Source organism: Melanerpes formicivorus, unplaced genomic scaffold (assembly GCF_026170545.1).
Source record: "Melanerpes formicivorus ecotype bairdi unplaced genomic scaffold, bMelFor1.0.p_v2 SCAF_32, whole genome shotgun sequence".
NCBI classification, from domain to species: Eukaryota; Metazoa; Chordata; class Aves; order Piciformes; family Picidae; genus Melanerpes; species Melanerpes formicivorus.
Genome location: NW_027142384.1, coordinates 7,950,681 through 7,973,643, shown reverse-complemented (window position 1 = coordinate 7,973,643; position 22,963 = coordinate 7,950,681). Strand labels below are relative to the sequence as shown.

The 22,963-nt window shown below is 40.1% G+C and overlaps 1 protein-coding gene across 3 annotated transcripts in view; it reads left to right on the top strand.

Annotated features, from left to right (window-relative positions):
• Positions 1-17,812, top strand: part of NSMCE2 (NSE2 (MMS21) homolog, SMC5-SMC6 complex SUMO ligase) — a 130,079-nt gene extending 112,267 nt beyond the window's left edge. For 2 of the 3 annotated variants that reach the window (XM_068155551.1, XM_068155552.1), the window contains exons 5-7: positions 13,839-13,936; positions 14,254-14,360; positions 17,430-17,812. In XM_068155551.1, the coding sequence (XP_068011652.1) occupies positions 13,839-13,936; positions 14,254-14,360; positions 17,430-17,586 (362 nt within the window). In that variant the 3' untranslated portion in view covers positions 17,587-17,812. Of the gene's footprint in view, positions 1-13,838; positions 13,937-14,253; positions 14,404-17,429 lie in introns of all 3 variants that reach the window. The other variant, XM_068155555.1, reaches the window with a different exon arrangement.
• The last annotated feature ends 5,151 nt before the right edge of the window (positions 17,813-22,963 follow it).

Genomic DNA, 22,963 nt, shown 5'->3' with positions numbered 1-22,963 from the left:
TGGCAGAGAAGTAAGATACAGTTGTGAATCCAAGAGAAACATATCCCAAAGTAGGCAGCAGATTTGTAAGTAGCACTAAAGAGGCACAAGAAGACTGACAGTTGGAAAGAGGACACAAAGCCATTTTTCTGTGTTTGACAGAAATCTGGGAATAATGAACACAGCAGCTCCTCTTTTATGAAATTTCTAGCTGTCAGGATTTCCATTTCTATCCACCAAGTAGCTTGCTTTCTGAGGAAAATTCTCATCAACTCTTTATCAGGGAGATTCCAGTGAAGAATAAAATGAATACAGAAGTCCCCTATGATGACAGTGCACCAGGGTCAGAGATACTCTCTTGTTCTTGAAATGTCTGCAGTAGTTCTCCAACAGAGAAGATGCTTAGAGACCTCTGCATGCTGCCAAAGCCAGGGAAAATACAGAGAATGTAGATATTTCAGAAAGAACTTGTGGACTGCTGAAAACAGTGCATCTTAGGTGTTCCACAGGAACAGCAAGAGAGGTACTGAAGCAACCACATATACATGCAAGGTAAATAGTTTGCTCTCCCACTGCATTAGCAAGGAAACCACTTCAAACAACTCTCTCTACCTAGGGAAAAATGTAGTAATAATAAGCAATAGCATAAGCCTCCACTCCTTGCCCCAGAGGTTGTCTACTAATCCTTAGGAGCCTTTACACTCTTCAGGCTTCCTTTTTCTATACTCATTTGTCACTAGAAAAATATGTGTATGGGTCAGTGGCATAGCACAAGTCAAAAACATATTAATAGAGAAAAAACCAAACAGTTCTCCAATGAATCCATTTATATGTGAGATGTAAACAACACACAGATTATCTTCTCCAAGGAAAACAGAAGCTCGTTAAAAAACCTAGAAATCCCTTACTGCTTGTGAGTTGCTGATAGCCCATTGTGCTGATGCTTCTTAAAGGAAACAGTGCACTTGCAAGGGATTTCTTTCATTGCAAAAGCATTCTCTGATTTGAGATCTCCACTGAACTAATTAAAACAGAGCACAGAACAACATTAGTTATGCACCAGAGTGGGAGTCAGAAGTTTAGTTCCCAGCCCTGCCACTGACTTCCTGGGTGACCTTGGGTAAACCTCTTTAGATTTTCAAAAGACCTCTGGGCCAAATTTTCATACTGAAGTGTGATTTTCAAAGAAGCTCAATATCTAATGATTTCCATGATGCCCATTATGGCCAGAATTTCAAGCAAACTAAGCGACAAAAGTGCTGAGCTCATTTGGAAATCAGGCTCTTAATCTTCTTTTGCCTCAGTTTCCCATCTCTGGCAGTGCCAGTTTAGATATTTTTTATGTCTGTCCCTATTGTTTATATTGTAGCTCTGCAATGCCAGAAACTGTGTTTTCCTGAATGTGCATTGCCTCTTGTACAATCTCGCTTGATCTCCGTTCTGGTTTTCAGGCATTACTGCAATGATTGTTGTACGAGTGATCTGTTTTAGAAAAAAAGCAACTATGATCAGAAGAAAGCATAATTACTGTGTTGTTTCACAGATCCAGTCGAAAATCTATGCTAGTTTCTTTAGTTTACTTGGGAGAATGTTGTCTGGAGAACATCAAAAGCTGTATTTTAAATCAACACATGTGTGCTAGCTGACTTCTCTAGGCCAGTAGTGACAGTTGATCAATCAGAGAAGCAGGTTAGATCAGTTTGACATGACTTGATCTGGCAAGAAACATATTGGCTGCCTTTTACTACCTCATTATCCTGTAGCTGCTTACAGTCAAATTGTTTAATAATTTGATGAAGAATATTTTCAGGAGCTGAGTGGTGTGGACTTTCATGCACCTCTCTGCCCCTCATGCCATTTGTAGTTCCTACTGCACCAGCTCTGTTTGCATTTTTCCCACACTACTTGCATGCTCTTGCAACATCTCAGAGCAACATAACATTCTCTGTTGGCAAAGGTATGGAGTGCTTCTTCACTTCATAAATGCTGTTTGCTTCCCTGGACCCACTACAACCCATTCCTGAAATTCCAGATCAGCATTGTCAGTGATAATCGAGCTCCTGGTTTCAAGCTCTGTTCTGTACAAGCCAGAGGCCAAATGTAGTAACCCAGGAATGTGTGATTGCAAAGACTGTCACTTCCCAAGGAACTTTGCTTACTGCTAAATTACTGCCCTTTCCACATACCTGTGGGTGTCACTAACACAGTGACTCTTCCCTGTTAGCTTTGTCATATATGGGTGCACCTCAAGCAGCTGAAAGTTTTGAAGTGATCATTTCCTATGTTTACAAAATCTGCATGCAAGTCACTGATGTTTTTCAGTTTCCTGTGTACTCCCAGGATAGAATTATTTATTATTGAAGTATGTGTCCTCTGAAGAACCCTTTTGCTGATTTATATGGTTTCCTTTGTATGAAGAACCCTTTTGCTGATTTATATGGTTTCCTTTGTATGAAATGGGATGCTGTACTGTGGCCAGCTTTGCAATGAAAAAAAAATAGCAATACACATCTAGGAAGTGTGTGCTCACAGCAATTTTTCAGTTAAGACTGAGTGTGTTTTGTCCTAGGGAGAACTTAACTGTGTCATTTGTCTGTGACTAGCATTTTCTACTGTTGCATTTTTGTAAGGATATAGTCTCTTTATGGTCTTTACTAAAAGTGTTTTTCAGCTTCTTACTCTAACAAATAATTCTGAAATGGTGTTGCATATTCTAGTATTGGCATACATGCCCTATCAAGGCAGTGTTTGATCCCAAAGAGTCGTAATTGCAGGTGCTGGTATCTGCAAACAAAAGCTTGGAATCAGGGAAATGTTACAGAATGGTTTGGGTTCAAGGAACCTTTAGAGACCTTTGGATGTCCCATTGGCATGGACACCTTCCACTAGATGAGGTTATTCAAATCTCTGTTCAGCACTTTCATGAATTGGGCATCCACAGCTTCTCTGTTCCAGTATCTCACCACCCTCGCAGCAGAGAATGTCTTCCTCACATCCAGTCTAAATTTACCCTCTTTCAGTTTAAAACCTTTCCCCCTTGTCCTGTCACTGCAGGCCTGGTCAAAATTTTCTCCCTATCTTTGTTTTTTGTAATCACGCTGTATCACCCTGTCCTTAAAGGTTTTCCACTCCTTTCAGTCACTGAGCCTAGTTCTCACGTAGTTTTACTTGCTGTAGCCGTGTGAAGAAAAGGAGAAATGTTAACTACCTGTACAAACAAGAGAGTCCCAGTAACAGTGACCTAACCTAAATTCTTGATTGCAGAGCTGTGCTTGATTTCTGATGTGAAAGGAGTATTGAGCAAAACAGGCTGTGCCTTATCTTCGTTGTTTTGAAATGGTGATCCCTTAAGTGTAGCACTGTTGTATTGTTTTCTTTTCCTTCTTTAATTAGTTTGATTGTTTCAGTTATATTAAGCTGTTTACTTTTAGGTACAAAATCTTGATCTTTCTTCGCATACACATTGAGATTCTATGTGTTTCTGCAAGACCTGATGTGCCAGCCAAAGAGTATGGGGGAAGCTAGTAGCTCTGAAGAGGACAATTCTAATGTTACTCCATCTTGATAATGACAATAAAATTGAAATAGCAAGCGTAATGTTAACTGCTTTGCTGAAAGATGAAGACTGTGCATAATGCCATGTGATTAACCTGTGTGCTCCTTATCCTTATTATGAAGCACAAGTAACACTGCATTTTCTGTCCTGTCCATTCAACATTAGCTTCCCTCGCTTTGTTTATTCTGCTTAGCCATTCTTGTTTCACCTGCTGCGTGCAACTGTCTAATAAGTCCTTTTTCTGTCCTGCTTCACTACCCTTTTAAACCTGATCTGGAGAGGAAAATGTAGACAAAGAGACCCTCAGGGTTTAAAAGAGTTTGCCTTGTGCTTGACCTTAGCTGACCTCCTCATGGTCTTCCCAGGAGATTTGCCATAATGCAGAGTCATTGCCGGGTTGTCTATTATGTGCACCATGCAATAATGTCAAGGTGAAGTCTGAAATGTGTGTATGGCTCTATAAAGAACACCTGCAGAACTGTCATGGTTTTCTGATGTCTGTAGCGTTAATGAAGATGCAGTCTTCCAGAAAACACCCTTGGCAGATCAAAATCTGCAGAAAGATATCTAAACCAAATATCATCAGATTTAAAACTTACACATTACCATCATCAGCTACTAGGCTGCTGCAGTTACAATCCATGAGTATTTATAGCTCAGAGGTTTAGTGTTAGAATTTTTCTAGTGACTGCCATTCAAGAAGCCTAATCTTACATCACAGGACAGGCTGAGAAAAATAACTGTTCAGCTGTTCCAAAGTAATGGCAGCATGATGTTTGGCTGCACAAGCCCCCCATGATATTGTTTTGGAGGATGTTGTATCAATTTGGATTAGCCACAGTTGCCATTTCTTTTAGGGAGCAGTTTACCAGGGATTATTACAGTGAAGATCTGCCCCGTGTGCACAGCATAGTTTCTGCAGAATGCCTTAGTACACATGCTTGCAAATTACCCCTCTGTCTTTATCCAAATTAAAACCTTGGAGTTTTATGATTCAGCAATGGCAGGTCTGTAGGTTCCTCTTAAAAAAAAAAAAAAGAGGTGAGTTTTATTTCTTAGCTTGTTTTGATGTAATACGAAATGTTGCTATTTTCCCCCTTTTCTCATGTAGTCAGCAAACAAGCATTATTTTATAAATATAATCTACCAGAAAGTGATCCTCTGTTCTTCAGTGCAAGTGTAAATTTTCCCCAAATAAACAACCAGATATTATGCAACTACTAGAAGTATTTTTTGCTTTTAACATGGAACTGATGCATTCACTAAGAATGTATTTGGAAGCTGTTCATAGCCTTAGTTACTCTGGGGACGGCAGTGTGGTCTAAAGGGAAAGACAGCAGTCTAGGACACAAAATGTGCCAGTGGCTCTGGATGTGTTCCTGCCTTGTGCCTCTGTTTTTCACCAGTGCAATGGTGATGGTAGTAAAACTGACCTGTTTTATAGTGCTTTGTGTTCAAGAGAAGAAGGAATTGGATGTTATTATTTCCACAGATGTTTCATTGCTTTGCGAAAATTCATCTTCTGAGGAGGTTGTTGGGCCCATGGGCTGGTGACCAAAGGCAGGAGTAGAGCAGGAGATGCAGCCCCAAGCAGGTACCCAGCCAGTGCCTGGAGCAGTGACCACAGAAAGGACAAGCTCTGAGATGGTGCTGGAGTAATGGCCATGACATACAGACAGCTAAGCCTTCTTGCCTGTCCCAGAGGCATTTCAGGCAGTGCAAAGCTGCACAATTCAGAATAACTGAAGTGGTAAAGTTTATATATAAAATACAGAAGAAATTCACTTCTATAGAAAAAGCTTGGGAAATTAGCACAACTTCTCTCTTTATACATCTTCTTAATATTGCTCCTGTAAGTTGTGTGGAAATATATAGTGCCCCACTGCACATTGAATTGTAATCACTCAGTGTTATCTATTTCTAAATGAAGTAAATTCATTTTTAAGTATTTAAGAGTTTTGGAAAGAGCTCTGAAGAACTGAAATGCATCACTAAGAACAGAACTGCAAATGATGCTCTCCTCATTAATATTAATTTTGAAATAAAATAGCTCGTCTAAAAATTTCTTTCAGGTGTTTCAACATCGGGCACTAGGGGATAGAGAAAAGAGTATTTTTTCCCCACCATTTCAGGTTCAGTTTTTCTTCTTATGTCTTTATTCAAGAGCAATACAGTTTATCTGTCTTTTCCTGGTAAAAAGGCAGATTTGTCTCTCCACTTTTCTTTTGGGTGAAGGGGGCAGTGGAGGTCATTTCCTGCACTACAAACCTGCTGCTTCCTGAAGGTGAGAGATTGCCCTTTCTCGCACTCTCTCTGCAGTTTCAGGCAGCTGCTGAGCCAGTGCCATCCTTGCCAATCACAAAATCAACAGGTCAATGTTCCAGTTTCAGTCCCTCTCACTGTACACCTCATAAATATTCCTACCTATGTTCTGACATGAAAAACTACTACAAACTGCATTTGTATTCACCACGCTTCTGACATCAGGGCTGGGAGCATTGTTTTGGTGACTTTTTAAAGGTGTTTTTCACCAGAGCTGTTTCAGAAAGAGATATGGTGAAGTCTTTGCCAAAAAGTCTTGTGATGAGAACACGAATAAACAGATTGACACGTTAATCAGAATGATAACTTTCTAGGGATGTTATCTTTTGGGCTAGCTGGGACTTAGTTCATAGGTTCTGTAGCAGTGCATGGGATAGACTACTAGGAAGCTGGTCCAGTTTCCTGATTACCTGTTCTTATTTTCTGTCCCTTACTTTCTGTGCCTTGGAAGAGTTCTGCCCAGGAGTGTTTTCTAGCAAAAGTTTGTTCCACCTGAAAACACGTCACCAGTTCAGCTTTTCAGAAGTGAATGACTGCAACCATGTGCCAATGACATACTGAGTGGGTCAAGCAACCTCGATCCATATAGGTTACAAGATGTGTCATGTTGCTTTTTGTTCAGAGATGACATAGACACAGTTTCTGCTTGTGAGCTAATATGCAGAGATTACTGGGCATAGTTTGCTCTGAGAAAGTCAGGATTAAATTTATGGAATAGAACATCCAGAAACTGCTAAGGACTCAGGCATAAATGGGTGTTGCTCCAAACTGCTGTCAATACTGACAGCTTTCCTCTCATTGCTCCTGTCCAGCATGTACAGTGCCTTTCTCAAGTCCACTGTGGAAGTGGATTAGGCTTAACAGCCAAAAGGCGCTCCTAGTGCAGAATAAGAGCGTCCACACGGTGAGTTATTGCCAAGTAGCTAATGCATTCTACATTCACACCCTCACTTATTTTGCAACAACTTCCCTGTGTAGGCAAGCCCTACATGCTCATGTCATTTGATGGTTAGCATTGCATCAGTGACATTCCAGAATCTGACCACAATGTTAGTAATGGAAAGTGGTTCATCTTTTAATGAACTGACAGGCCTTTTTTTTTTCCCCTTCCTTGGTTGCATCTTTTGCAACTTTTTCTTTCATCTCTCTGGAGTGAATTTCTTCAATTTTAATGTCTGTGATATTGTTGTAATCTATTTTATATGAAATGATGCTCTCTAAGCATGGAAATTGCCTTTATGCAACACAGTCTATGAAGCAGTGATTGCTCAGCCTTTTTTCTTCTAGGAGCTGGAGAAAACTCAAGTAATAAAAGCATTCTTTACATATATTTGTGATTTAGTAGCCTAGTATCTGATTTATTCCCCACCCCCCTAAGATACTGCAGGGTTTATGTCTTGCTTTGCTTGTGTTGTGGCATCCCTAAAACTTTTACTCTCTTGTTACATGCCTGGCACGCTTTTATGTAGACTTGAACTTTCCTGGTTCTTTAAGTAGTCTGTTTATCAGTTAAGTTTATTTTCAGCAAGCCTTTGGTGTTTAACTTGCTTATTAAGTTTACATGCCATTGTGGTTGATGATAGTTAAGATGCACAAATATGGCCTTCTTAGATTTTCCAGAAATAGTGGCTCCTCTGAGCTTCCTGCTGAGCTCTCATGACATCTTTTTAGGTAATCTTCATCTCCCCCAGGAGCTTCTTCAGATCGAGTCCAGACTGCAGTGATGAGGAAACTGCTGTTTGAAATGTCATCCATGGACTTTGAAGTGTGGATTTTTCATGGTTGTTTGCAGTAATAGAGGGAGCAAGAAAGCTGCCTTTGTGTGTTTGCATTACCAAACTGTTCAATTTGTGTAGCTTATAATTGAAGATACCCTTTCTGTTTGCATTTCTAGGGACATAGCTCCCACTGCACAACAGTATGATTTTCCCAAAATCTAAAAGCAAAGATGATGTCTTTGTTGAAGGTTTCACAGGGCACCTCTGGAGTTTGTTGGTTTGTATGTAGCTCCAGGTGTCTTTCTGTCTCCTTCACGTAGGTTTGCATCCCATAACGTTACCATCAGATCACAGTCTCTCTTCATTTTAAGGTCATTCAGGAAAACTGGCATCAATCAGCTGTACCCTGTAATGAAAGGATAAAACAGGAACAGTACTTCCATCTGGAGTAGTGTATTTTAAAAGCCTGCAGCTTAGTGGGACCAATTACTGTAAAATGGGCAAGTGCTGTGAATTTGATGGCATTAAAGGAGTTTATAGAGGATTGTTGCTTACTGCAGGGTACTGTCCTTTCTCACTCTTACTAGGTAAAGGAACTAACAATTTGCTAATTTGTTCATCTAATTTGTCTTTAACACTCCAGGAAAATCAGAATGGCTTGTATTTATGGGTTTGTTATTTTATTTTGGATTGCCCAAAAGCACATCTGTGTACTTCTTACACAAGTATGTATAAAACATGACACATACAAGGGACTTGTGAGTAAATTACTAGCAAGTTGTTTGGCCTGGGCTGGAGCAAGTAAATCACATTTGCAATTGCAATCTGGAGCAACATGTTAGAGGCCACCTTCCTTAGATCAACTCATGTATTGCAACACCAGCAAGTAATCAAATTGTAATGTACTTTAATGCAAAGCCTAGTTTGGCTTGGTAGGCAAATTAAACTATCACATGCCTCTGGCAAAAGCAGAAAGCCTTTGAACTGTTTGACTGCAGCTGTAGCTTGCACACCTTATTTTCCCTCAAATTAAACTGTTACCTGCAGCCTCTGTGGTAAGTTTCAAGGAAAATTAAACTGTTGCTAACTTTTCTAGCAAAGATAAATGTGTCTAATCAACCTGAAAAGTCCAGGCCCAAATTCCCCTCTCCAAGTTTAGACTAATTCATTGGCGGAAAACTCCAGGGCTTATTAAATACAAAGATATTACCTCTGACTCAGGAAGTCCTTGGCCGCAAACTGCTAGAGACTGGGAAGCTTTCCCAGGAAGATAGTACTCTGTGCTTCCCCTCTTCTTTCATTCTTCCTGCAGCACTTGCTGTGGATCCATCCCAGGGACAGGACACTGGAGATTTGTTCTTAGGTCTGTATCTCTGGATCTAAAGTCCAACTCAATATCAGAGCACTAATGGACATTCTGACCTACTCTTAAACATGGCCCATGGTGGTCTCAGCAGTGTGTTTTGCAGAAAGTGGTGTTTTGGCTATTCCCTCCTTTAGTCTTTTCCTTGGACCTTACTCACCGTATGCTAGCAGTGTTCCAGAGTCCTTCTGACTCTTAGAATACAACTCTTGAATGTGATGATGTCCTTTGCCTCCCCCACTTTTATTGTTTTCTCTGTCCTGCTGGCAGGACCACTTGCCATTTTTTTTGCCCTCATAAGATTCATGTTTTTTTAGAGCTTTCAGAGGTAGGATTTTTCCCAGCCTGTATGAGTTGCTGTTATTTCTATGGAGTCAGCAGTACAATAGACCCTCTTGGGAGCCAAGACCTTGTCTGTCTAGTGGCTCAGGCTTACAAAGACTCAATCCTCCATGCTTAACATCACCCTTTGATTTCCAGGATTAGTGTCTGACTGATGGCAGGTGAGAAGGCAGAATAGTGCAGCACCAAAGGAAATAAATCAATTAAGTTTACATTGCAACATGTACTCACTCAGTGCCAGCTTAGAGAAACAGGAGTTGGGTAGAGAATGTTGTTGGCCTTGGAAGCAGTGAGCAGTCAGTGTGTCACAGAAGTGACAATGACAATGGAGGTCTTCCCTCTGGTAGTTTTTTAATAAGTGTATTATCCATGCTTAAAATACTTCATAATATAGCAGTTAGCATCTCTGCACTATGGTTTTCTGCGTTTTAAAAGTTGGCTGTAAAGTTCTCTCTCTCAGCAGAGGAGGTAAAAACTGAGCTGAGGCATATTAGTCACATATTTATCAAGAGATGAAAGTGATAGAGATATAAAGTCCTACCAGCTTTTAATTAAAATTGAATAAGTAAAAAACAGTTGGCAGTGGCAAAATTCATTATGATGTGTTACCAAAAATAGATACCTTTATGAGAATGCAGTTTTATTACAACAGTGGGCATTAATTAGCTGTAAACATCACTGCTGAGACAGCCAGATAGAAAGTGAGTTACTAATACTCATAATAGGTTTCAATCGTCTGGAATGGAAAACTAGAAACTCTTCAAGGCTCTTAAAATGTAATCTCTTAGACTACGAAAATAGATGTATGTGCTGCTGTTACTTAAGGCAACATCAGAATTTCAGGAACAATGACTTAGTGTTTTCTGCACCTGGTTTTAATTTGCAAGGAGAACTCCATTGTACAAAAATGTAACCTGACTTAGCTGAAATATGTACGACAATGACCCAGTGTTTAATTTCTTCTTCCTATAGAAGAGCCAGACTTCCACATAGCATCCTTCAAAATTTGATACATTTAATTTGGTTAAAAAAAAAATCTCTTTGTCCTTAATAAAAACATCTTCCAATATGAGGTTACAGGTATACATCTATGATTCAGAGCACCTTACTGATCAGTTTGAGATGTGTGTGCACCTTGTGTAACCACTACATAATTTACTGTAATTGAAAAAAGTTATTTTCCTCTCTCTTCCTGTAACCCAGAGTGTCAAGCAATGACAACAAATCTGTGGGGGATTTATCTGATTTATTCTAACTTGCTATTGACATGTTTGAGGTATCACTTGCATCATCTCAGGCTTACATATGTATTATTTAAAATGTCAGCTGCTTATGAAAAGAAAATATTTTAAATAATTATTCATTTATGCTGTGATAATCTCTTGAAATCAGGGCCCCATTTGGGTTGAGCATATACAAAATCATTGCAAATAAAGTGCAACCCAAAGTGCTTAAGATAAACTTGCAGCCAGAGGATGATTTGAATCCGGAAAGATTAATATATCCCACCTACAAGGAGTGGGCCTCAACTCATGGAGGCAGAACAAGAAAGAGGTAAATACAGCCTGTGATTTAGCTTACATAATTTAGAGACTTGAGGCCTTCAGGGGAGACTCAAGCAGTAGTACCCAAGCTTGAGCTCCTATTTTCAGACTTGGCTGCTTCAACATAGTCTTCCAAGTTCTTGTGTTGGTACTTGAGTGAGCACACACAGAAGTGATGGGTGAAGTGGGGACTCTTCAGCAAAGTTAGAAGGTGCTGCACATGGTGAACATTCTTCGAAAGAGGCCACAGACATGCTTAACTGGGAATGCTTAGCTTTTAAGTTAAATCACAGGCACAAGCCCCACATTTTAAAGCTTTACTCTCCTCCCTTGGCATCTGCATGTTGATACAACAACAATCATCCTTAGAATCATAGAATTATAGAATCATAGAATCAATAAGGTTGGGAAAGACCTCAAAGATCATCAAGTCCAACCTGTCACCTAACACTTCATGACTACTAAACCATGGCTTCATGTGCCACATCCAATCCCTTTATGAACACCTCCAGGGACAGTGACTCCACCACCTCCCTGGGCAGCACATTCCTTGGTAAAATATCACCTGTCCTAGATCTTGCTAGTACTGCTGCACTCTAACTTCACTGACTGACATGATGCTCTGGTACACTGGAACTCCATGCCAAGTTCATGAGTTGAAACAAAGTGTAACACAGGGAAATGGGAGTTTACAAATGTTTTCAGTAGGAATGATAAGTGCTGCAGCATGTCAACATTTGCAGAGACATGAATTTAAGGAAATTCTGATTCTCTTGTTCTTTGTTAGCATTATTCACAGGAAGCAAGTCAGTATGGTATTTAAATGAGGCAGCCCATGCCAAAGCTGGCACCTACTAATAGTTGCAATATTGTTTAGTCTTGCTGTCTCAGTGGGATTTCACCCAGTGTTTTGTGTTTGAAAAAGCTTCATTATAACCTCCCATTCCTCCCCCCAGTTGTACTTTTTTTTCAAAATACTATGTGTTTATGCTAGAATAAACCCTATAGATGAACAGTCTAAGAATAACATGTGACAGATTTTACTTTCTGAAAATGTAGCTGCTGCAAATATTTTTCTGATGTTAGTTGCATTGTAGTTTTGGTATTTATGGAACTGTGTCCACTATTCCTTCTGATTTGCAAGTGTTCCCTTTTGTAAGGGGGGCAGTATCTGGTGAAGGTATGTTGATATTCTTGGAGATGAAAGCCTTAACATTATTGTTATTAGTAGTAGTATTGGACATTTAAGCTTATTTTTCCTCTGCATCCATTCCCTATTGATTGAATGAGGCCTTAGTAACAAAAACAGAAAGGCCCTTGATGCTTGCTTTGGTATTGCCTATGTATTTGCAGGAGTACCTGTGCCAGAAAGATGTCTGAGTGCTTAGAAAACTCTTGCTATATTGGAATGGAGAGAAGGGCAAGCTCTGTTAAGGAGTAAGAAAAATATGCAAATAAAACTGCATACTGAGAGGTGCTGTGGTGGAGAGATGGCTGCAATATCAATGCCCAAAGTACTTTGGCCAGAGAAAGTGCTGGCTTATGTGGCACTATGCTCAGCCTAGGTAAGATGTGAGAGATTGTGACTGCTCCAAGAGTGATGCCTGCTGTTATCATCTGGAAGGTGTTGGTATTATACAGGTGTGCAGAGTTGACCAGAAGTAAGGAAACACTGAATCTTAACAGATGTGGAAGACTGCATACCAGGGATGCAAAGATCACTGACGGTGTGCCATAGCAGCAAGGGGAACCGAGACTGAGACTTTGTAGGAGGCAAATCATGAAGTTACTAAACCATTCATGTTCACTCACTCGTGCTTCTCACTGCTCACTTGGCAGTTGAAGCCAACACAGGCCACAGAAGGATTTCTTCCTCTCCAAACCCTGTGTTGCTACATTGCAAAGCAGCCTGTGCAGCTAGAGAGAAATAGGTTCTATTGAGCTTAGGACACTTTGAGGACTACACCCCAGGGCACTGCTGCAAAAACATTGCAGAACTACCCCAAAGGAATGGAAAGTTATGGCAGGTGTTAAGTTTCCTATTATTACCAGATAGGATTTGAAGATAAATTAATGCATTCAACTAAAAGCCTAGATTCCCAGTAAAAGAACAAAGGAAAAGATAAAACAGTCTCTACATTCATTAAGGTTGTACTTAGTGATATAAATCCTCTTTAGCTGCTTGTGTGTCTCAGATATTTACTGGCTAATTAGATTCTCTGTGGAACCCTGGACTGCTGCGCCCCTGAGTACAGAGAGTTGCTTACACTTTGCTTTCCTCTGGTAAAGGTGGGGACTTGCATCCTCTGTAGCTGAAGGTGGATTTCTCCTTGTTTACCTGTCCCTCATTTCCTGGTACTGGGCCATCAGGTGTTTTCTGGGAGATCATAGTACTTTATTCTGCCCCTCCACCTTGAAAAGGTTACTTCGTTAATGTTTCTATCGACCTCAAATAACACTCTCCTGGCTTTTGTGTTTTGCTAGTTACAGTCTTGTTAAAATACAGCAGCAGCACTTTACAAATGATACATTATGATAAATAGTACAAATTCCTCTCAAAACAGATACTAGGTATACAGGCTAAATGCTAAGCCCATTTATGACATTCAGACACAAACTGATCTCAACGGTAGGGCTGCCAGGTCTGTAAAAGCTCCACATCATCCTTTTTTTTAAAGATTTTGGTGACTTAGCTGCATGTTACTGGTTTTTGGTGAACCTGAACAGAGAGTACCAAAGGCTTTGCATGTATTCAGGTCAGCTTGATTCCCAACCTCCTTTGTAGCATTGGCTATAAATAGACACACAGACACCCCTCAAGTGGTTATCATTTCAAAATACATGCTTTCTAACAGTACAGTATTTATTGCAGTATCTTGTTTAGGGAGTGGTACAGAAATACGTGATGGCATCGTAGATATCACGGTGAGATAATGTTTGGCAAATGCTGGTTTTTATTTTCTTAAGTATTGGTTATCTATATTAAATGAAAATTGCCTTGTTTTCTATTATAGTTCGTCATCAGTTAGATAATGATGAGGCCATTGAACAAATCGATGAAGATATAGCTGTGACTCAGAGTCAGATGAACTTTATTTGTCCCATTACACAGGTATGCTATCACCACTACAGTAACTATTGGGAAATAGCTATTTCTTATGGTTCATTGAATTGTTTATTACCAAACAGCAATGCTTGTAAAAAACTCAGGCAGCATGAATTACAAGCATCACCAAAGAGCAACATTGCCTGGAAAGAAACTCCCGTGTAGTAGAAATGCAGTTGCTGATGTGGGATCTAACCCTGTCATTTGAGTGGAATGCCTTCTCTAAATGGCAAACACACTTCCTGCTGTTTTACATAAAATCACATAAGAAGTCTTTTCGTGGGCATTATCAGTTCCTTTAAATCAAACCTTATTGATTACAGATGGAAATGAAGAGGCCAGTTCGAAACAAAGTCTGTGGACATATTTATGAAGAAGATGCCATTCTAAAAATCATCCAGAATAAAAAGCAGCAAAAGAAAAAAGTCCGGTAAGCTACCAAGAACGTGTGGAAAAGCTATTTGCTTTGCTGTGTAAGTGGAATTATACTCCACTTGTTCTAGAAAATGTGTTTGGATTGGCAAGGCTGCAGGAAGTAATACCTCAGTGTCTGCCCCAGTCACAGTCTCCTCATTAGTACTGTACACGTGAAGGAGCTTTTCTTTCAAATGAAAACAAAGTGTAAGGAAACATTTAGGAAGTGTGTGTGGAAGTTACAGCTACTCGTGGTACCTGCACAACAGCAGCAGAGAGATTTTGGATAGCCACAAACTTTGTCTTCCTAAAATTTAGTTGCTTATTTTGTTCCCACTGCTTATTTAGCAATCCCTGAAATTAATTGGGGGGGGGGGAGGGGGAAGTCTCCTCTCTGCATTCTCTTTTGCAGTTACATTCCACACATCTGAGAAATATTGAAACACAGAAATAAATGTTGAAGTGAGGAATACTAAAGCAAACAGAAATTTAATAATGATCAGACAGGATTAGTCAGATCCTACTGCAATTCAATTAGATAATTCTTATTTTACATCATCAAAGCAGCCTGCCACTTTCCACACAGAATTGGTTTTTTTTTTTAATGTAAATATATTAGAGTTGAATTTTGACACATGAAATGCTCTCAAAATGAGTTTCAAATTAACAATGGGTTTGATTATTAATTTTTTTTTAAGAGATAAAGGGGCTCAAACACTCTTTAAAGCAAGTTTAGAGGATGTAATATTTCATCATTAATTGCACATTGTTTTTTTCACACCATATATGCTAGAGCCTCATGCTTTGGGGGTGGCCACCACATGGAAACTTACCAGTTGTTAACTTTTTAATAAGTCTGCAGTTTGCACATGATCAGGAGGCTCTGTCAGAGACTAGCAACCTGATTTTCCCAAAGATAATGCCACAGTCAGCTTACTTCCTCTGTGGGTTGCTCTTATGTTTCTGTAAGACTCAACATACTCTGTCATGTGGACACAAAGGTGGTGCAGGACTTTGTATTCCATGTTCCTTCTTGGCTACAGGAAAGCACTGCTCTGAAATCAAGCATTGACTGGGGTATCCTTCATGTCAAGATAGCTTCAAGTGCAACTGAGAAGTACCTTGCCTGTGTTATGACGTCTAGGGAGTAAAAGTGGAATGGGTAGAATATCTTGGAAGTGAAAACAAAACCAGCAACTTGGATGGCCTGAATTGCAGAACTTGGCTGCAAAAATGAGCAGGAGTTGGGAAATAGGCCACAAGTTGGAGAGCATTCTGGAGGATAGAGACAGGCTAGGAAGCATGTTCTCAACAGCCTAAAACCACAACAAAATATTTTCTGCAATATGGAACTGAATTTAGGATGTCCATATCTAAATAATTCTGTGTTGTTAAATCCATCAGGAAAATGTTGTGGGAGTAGAGTCTGTTGTGGTGACTCAAAAGTTTCAGCGCTGCTGAAAAACTAATAGGGCCACATGACTGAATTTGTAAGCCTTAAAAGCTACCTTATACTCAAACTGAAGTTATTTGTGCAGGCTGAATCCCAGCAGTTCTTAATTCTGAGTTTTCAGCTTGCAACCTTGCAGTTGTTATAACTCCACTGTGCTTGAAAAGCACAAGCACTGCAATAACTCAGCTTCTCTGTAACTAAACTGAGAAAGACTCCTTGGTTTTCTCTGCCCAGTCTCACCAACCTGCTGTAAATATAACCTTTCTCATGAAAATGCAGTCTGCTCTGAAAAACCACGGTTTGCTGTGGTGGGAAGGCAGGCCCGCTGAGGCAATGAGTTCCCCATTTGAGTACCCCATTACTATGGTGTTGCTACTTAACTATGCTTCTGCCAGGTGTCTTGGTAGAGCAGAGTCATGGTTAGGGAAATACTTTCTATCCTGACTCTGAAATCAAAGCTTTTGCTTACTCTAGAGTTACAGAAGTGGCTGTCTCCATACACACACTTTGCAGTTTGGATACATGGGATTCCTTTGGTGCACTTGGCAGGGAGCTGGCTGGATGTCAGCTCTCCAGCTGACGTGTGCACAGCCACCAGTCCTGTGCTGATAGCCTCACTGCAGGCTCCTTTAGGCAACTCTTACGTGTCTTGGTTTGCTCACAATTTTCCACTGCCTGGAAGGACATACTAATACTTCATGCTTACAGGAAGTGTGGAAAGCTTTCTGAGCACTTGTTATTCATTAAGCTCACAAGCTATTGCTCTAATAAGGTGATAAATGGGAAAACTGAGGCACTGAGCAATTAAGTGATTTACCCATGACAAACACAGTCACTGTGGACAAATCTGGAGTAAAAGCTACAAGTGCTGAATGGAAAGAAGTTCAGTGCCTCAAGAAGTTAGTCTTAGAAAAACTCAGGAATAGTGTTATTTCTGACTACGGGTACCATCCTTGTATGTTTGGGCCACTGCCAAAGGAAACTGACCTTTGGTCCCTGAATATCTCTCACCCTGATGTCTTTATCTGGCTATTTGAAGTAGTTGTAAGACATTTTATATTTGATTATCACTTAGAGGCTGTTAATTCAACTCTCATCTCTCCTTTCTCTGCTTTCTCAGTTCATAAAAGACTATGTAAATTTTTACACCAACTAGATAGTCCACTGATTGACTTACCTCATTCTCTTTTATCTATTTCCCTAGAAATTAATTTTCCTAATTATCTATCAGTGAAGATTTTACTTTTCCACCTCAGATTAATAAGGTAAGAGGTGGTTACCTGCAGTTTGTAGAGGACTGCAAAGACAGAAACCAAGTCAGAAAGATGTCCATGAAATGCTAGTGCCATTCCTGATGCAGCTTGTGTACATGAAGCAAAGAGAGTGATCTGTGGGTGAGAGGCTCTGTCTCTTGCTGTGTTCCTTCCTTCCTTCATCTGTTGATTCCAATGAGTTAAAATAAATGGATTTACTTTTCACTATAGAGAAGTGGTGGTGAGGAAAAGCGGCAATGAGGAACTGACAGAAAGTGAATCCTATATAAACACAATAAATGAGCACATGTAATGTAAAAGCCTATATCTGACAGACAGTTCTTCCAATGTAATGGAGCTTCTCTTTTCTTTTTAACAGATGCCCTAAAATTGGCTGTAGCCATTCTGATGTAAAAGAATCAGATCTTATGCCAGATGAAGCACTTAAAAGAGCGATTGACAGTCAGAATAAACAAAGCTGGTCAACGCTGGAGAAGTCAGATGGATATGCTGCTGCCACAAAAATTTGTTATTAGAGGTCTTGTGAGATAAGCTGCTGATTGTAAGTAGGTTGTGTAACTGATTGTTATTTAAAGTGTTTCATTTATAGGCAAAGTTGAAGGTCTCAGCTGTAGCTGAAAGCATTTTTTTAAGCTGCCGAGCACAAAGAATTCCAGTTTAACTTGTTTGGGGATTTTTTGACCTTCCTGAAATTCTGAAAAGCTTGCATTTGATAAATAAAGCATGTTTTGTAGCATTCAACCTTCCTTGTCAGTCTGCTAATTTTTTTTCCAGTGCATTAGAGATGCAGATTCAGCGGGCATGAAATAGCGAGTGCTTTGATCACTACCGCAGATAGTTCTATTACTCAGAGTGCAACCCCTGGGAACACCCAGAGTAGAGCCCTCTGCCCAAGGCTTTACACATGTCATATACCCTGCTTGGGAACACAAGTTTTAATGCAAACCTCAGGAACCCTTACTTGAGCTTCATTTGCAGAAGTGCTGCATGTCTACACTTTCGGTGTGGACACACAACGTTACCAGTCAGCGCTGAGGATCTTGGTCTTGTTCTTATAATTTTTGAACACCCTGCACAACTTGGGCTTTTCTTGTGAGATTCAGAAGTTTTGCATCAGGCTTTTTGCATTTGGAAGTCTCAGATGGCTTTACCTGAATACCATAGGTTAGAAGACTACAATTATTTACAAGTGTATTCCAATACCTACTTTGTAGATTGTACAAATACATTGCAACCATATGCCCTGGGCTGGAAAGCAGTTAATCTCATTTTTTATGAGCTTCAGATATGTGTGCATTTGGGCACAGATCAAAAAAAGGACTTAAACTTTGCAAGACTTCATACTTACTGCCTAAATTGGTCTGCATACATGCAGCAGATAAGGAACTACATATATGACTTAGAAATAGCCATAGGTAAAAGGAGCTGCATTGGTGGTCAGATGGCAATTATATCTTGGCATATGTGAAGCAGAAAATACAGGTTTCTTTGAGCTTCAGGGCCCTTAGTGGGTTGGATGGTATCTTCCTTAGTAGTTTTTCTGAATTTACAGTCTGACATGTGGTGTAAAACATAGCTAAGGTACCTGACTGCTAAGCTTTTCACTCTGGGTTACTGTTTGCCAGCAGCTTTCTTTTTGTAGACCGTTATTAACTCCAATTGCACTTAAGAGTGCAAACCACTTCAAACTGGAAATTGTTATTTTGTAATTGGAGAATATTAATCTGCAAACTGATTTCATAGCTAAAAAAAGGGAACTGAACTGTTGTTATTTGTGCTGAGCTTCTGTGTTCAAAACACTCCGTGAGAATTAGCCAGGGTAATTTTCATAATGTGGTCTAACCCCAAAGGTCCATCTGCTCAGAACTCAGCAGGGATCGTGAGTGCTTCTGTCTGTGGAAGCCCAGCTGTGGAATGGAATGGAATGGAATGGAATGGAATGGAATGGAATGGAATGGAATGGAATGGAAGTAGAATAGAATAGAATAGAATAGAATAGAATAGAATAGAATAGAATAGAATAGAATAGAATAGACCAGACCAGGTTGGAAGAGACCTTCAAGATCATCGCGTCCAACCCATCACCCAACACCATCTAATCAACTAAACCCTGGCACCAAGCACCCCATCCAGTCTCCTCCTAAACACCTCCAGTGATAGCTGAGAGTCTGGGGAGCAATTGAGCAGTAGGTACCTATTTGTATTCCTATGTGTAAAAATCAGGTTCCTATAAAGATATTTCAGGTCTCAGACCTATAGTTTTTAAGACAGGTCACCGGTTTTCAGCTAAATGCTATAAGGGAGGGCATTAACCATAGCATTTGTTAAAAACAAAAAAAAAAAAAAGAAAAGGAAAAAAGGGAGGGTGGGTTGGGAAATGTTCTGAACTTTTCACAGCTGTGTCCTAAAGTTTCCATAGCTGTTTCTTTCACTTCAAGTTTGTGGTTAAATTTACTCCATTTATACACAGAACACTCAGAAACAAAAACTTGCATTGGTTAAACAGTCTCTGCAGTTTCTGACCAAGGTGCATTGACTTTGTCCTCATGGATCGAGTTCAATCCCTAGTGGCAATCAAGTCTCCCAAGTTCCCATACATTTTACATGACCTCAGTGCTGCACTTCAAATTTAGTTTCTGTAGGTGTCTAGATTCTTGTGTGTGCCTTCCAATAACACAGAACATTATAAATACCGACAAACTGGTGGTAGCAGGTTTGGTTTGCTTCCTGTGGTGGTTGTACCAGTATACCCTTAGATAGCTACAGTCCCTGATATGGTCATTGTCCTCGTGTTACAATGAGTAATGCTACAAGGCAGACCGCTGGCTTGGTTACATCTTGTCATAAAGAGAAGCTTGACCCACAGCAGTGCTGCTGACCCTAGTGGAAGCTGTGTTCAGTCTCTCTCTCTGTTGGCTAATCCACAGGTAATAATGTGAACTGCCTGTTTAAGATAATGCAGCTGGGAGAAGGAAACAAATAAATCTGAAGCAACACATTAAATGAAGAGAACAAGTAGTCAAGTGAACAAATAGTCAAGTTCTCACTGATTGCCACTCTAGGTGGAAAGGTGTTTTTGAATGTTCACATTCCTGCCTCAAAATACATGATCTTCCTTTTCTCCTTTGCTAGCCTGGGAATCAGAGAGCCTGGACAGCAGGTGCAGCCTAGATTCTGAAATCCTTCTCAGACTGCAGCTGAAAGAAATGGACTATTTTTATGACAGCACTTAACCTGCTTAGCTTTAATAGCAAACATATATGAGGTGAAGAGCCATGTGTATTTAAATAGAGGTCGGTTTCTTTCTTCTGTCATTAGAAATGTCATCTTTTCAAGTATGGCCACAGCCATATTATCCAGAAGACAAACACTCGTGCACTTATGTCAGGATTGCTGATGAGAGTACTTGAGCCCCATCAAAATCAATGATGTACCACATATATTCCACTGCTAGAGGAAAATGCCTGTATTTACTGAATTCAATGAAGTTCTCCCAGAATGTTTGGCATTTCTGAATTTGAACTATTTCATAACATTCAAGGAATCCTGATACAAATACAATGAGTGAAGTTCAATTTTTTGTTTTCCTGAACCTGGCATTTGAGCCATCCTGTTGAATTTTCATGGCTGGTTCTTTCTTCTTGTTGGCTCTTACAAGTACTTCCTTCTGAAACTGAAATATTACAGGCTTGGTCATCAGTATCAATTGCAGCTGGCACTTTACTAGGTGGAAGGAGAGACTTGCCTTGGCTGTTGGAGAAGGCTTTTGTACCTGTCAAATGACCTGATGGAAGTTATAAACCACTACTGATTCACTGGGTGGGGGCTGTAGTTATTGGCAGCTCTTTGCTCTTTGTTTGCAAAGTTTGGGGATTGTTATGCAGCTGTGACCTCTCTGTTCTTGTGTGTCTCTTGCTCCCTGTAAACTCTGCTCTGGATAGAAGCTTCTTGAAGGAGTTAAAGAATAAAAATAAGTCTCTGTGATGAATAAGCTGATCAGTATGATTCACAGCAGTGGAAACTCAACAGCAGTTAAACCTTCAAATCTTAATCTGTTTTGGCTATAAGATATCATATGCAAACAGGCATATGTTAACAGTTCACAGGGTAATTTGTGTCTCATTGTTTGACGTCAGAAATTTTGCAACTGTATTTAAGGAAAGAAACTCAGAGGTGAGGTGTTTTTTTCTTTTCCATAAGAGGTGCTTTCCAAATGCAGCAAGCCTCAGTGTAGCTGAGAAGGGTCTAGCACTGAAGCTTGCTGAGAATCTGTCTCTGCCAGAGAACAGAATTTCCAAATAGTATTTTGAATGATTAAAGAAATGCCTAATCAAACATTAAAATAAAGGCAAGAAAGATCCATATGCAACAGGTTTCAGTGGTACCCCGAGGCACAAGCCATTAGCACAGCTCTCTCACTACAGCAGATGCTCCCTGGGAAGCAGAATTCTCCATTTTACAACTAGAGACTGAAGGTTTCAAATCAGTGGAGCCATGATGTGTAAAGATAAAAACTAATCAGGCAGATCTCTCATGGAAGATTTAGCACACTTGTGCTAAAAGGAGTACACATTCCACTGAATCAAGGACATATTCATCATTACCGCTCTGGAGCTGTGATCTTATTCATTCTAGAAGAATCAAAAGCCTAGGCTCTGTCAGTGCTCCCTTGAGAAATACCCGGAGCAAAGCAGGGGCTGCAGGAAGTGATACCGATGACTCAACAGCCAAGGCCAACACACTGCCTTATTTTAGACAATGTCCTCTTGGATGTACTCATGTTTCCTCATGAGTGGCTGATGACAAAGGTCTTACCTACCTGTGGTCACAAGTACCTCATGACGTTTTTCTAAAGAATAGGTCTAGTACTGTGGCCAAAACTAGTTTAGAATTGACTGTGCAGCTTGATTAATTTCCACTGCTGTTTCAAGTGAATGTTAATCTTCATCTTCCCTAAAAGTCTCCATGTGAAGATCCTGAGGTGCTGTGTGGTTCATTAAATGAACATTTCCATAATGGATAGTGCTCTGTTATACAGTGAAGAAGATGCACCCAGGAAAGAGGCTTCCTGGAGTGGAAAATGTTAGAATATCAGCAGGACAGGTCTTTCTCTTGCCACAGCCAAATCTTCCAGCTGAGAGCTACCCTCTTCCATAAATAAAGATTTATTTTCTCGTCATAAAGTACTGTACTATTACTACATATTATTTCATACATACAACATGGTCACAGCAATGCTCAGAGGAGAACCCTCTGTGTAGGTGCCAGTGGATTCTAGGCTGCCAGCCAGTAACTATAAGAAGTAAAAACATTAGATGGATTATTAAGCAAGTAAGACTCTGGAACACGTGTGCCTTGTACAGTAGATGCACACCTATGTGCTTATGCATGAGCAATCTCAGCAACTCAACAGGGCTGCAGCAGTGTACAGCAAACACAGTGTGCTTCATCATTTCATAATGCTGCAGAAAATGCTGCAGTGGGCACAGGAAAGAGCCTGCTTCGCTCATTTATTGTGAGACCCAAAGACAGAGAGCTTGAAAGCATGCACATGAATTGAATTGCATGGGAAGCTTACCAAAGGAAGTGTTTGCTTGTAAACCCAGTATGAATAGGATCTTCTCTGACCGCAAGGGAAATGGAGAGACACTCATTCACTGTCTGCTTGTGCAATCAACTTCTGAAGTAAAAACAGGATCTGAGGTTTAAAACCTGAACCTTCACACGTCTTTCAAGCAACAGAAGAAGCCTTCATGCTCTTTAGTCTGCAAAGGAACAACGTCAGGAGGTGCTCCTCGTGAGACTCCTTGGATTTGATAACAACTGGTTTATCAAAAGGGAATTATTTAGAGTTTCTAGCAACAGCAACCCTCAGAGCAGCTTCTGTGTGGG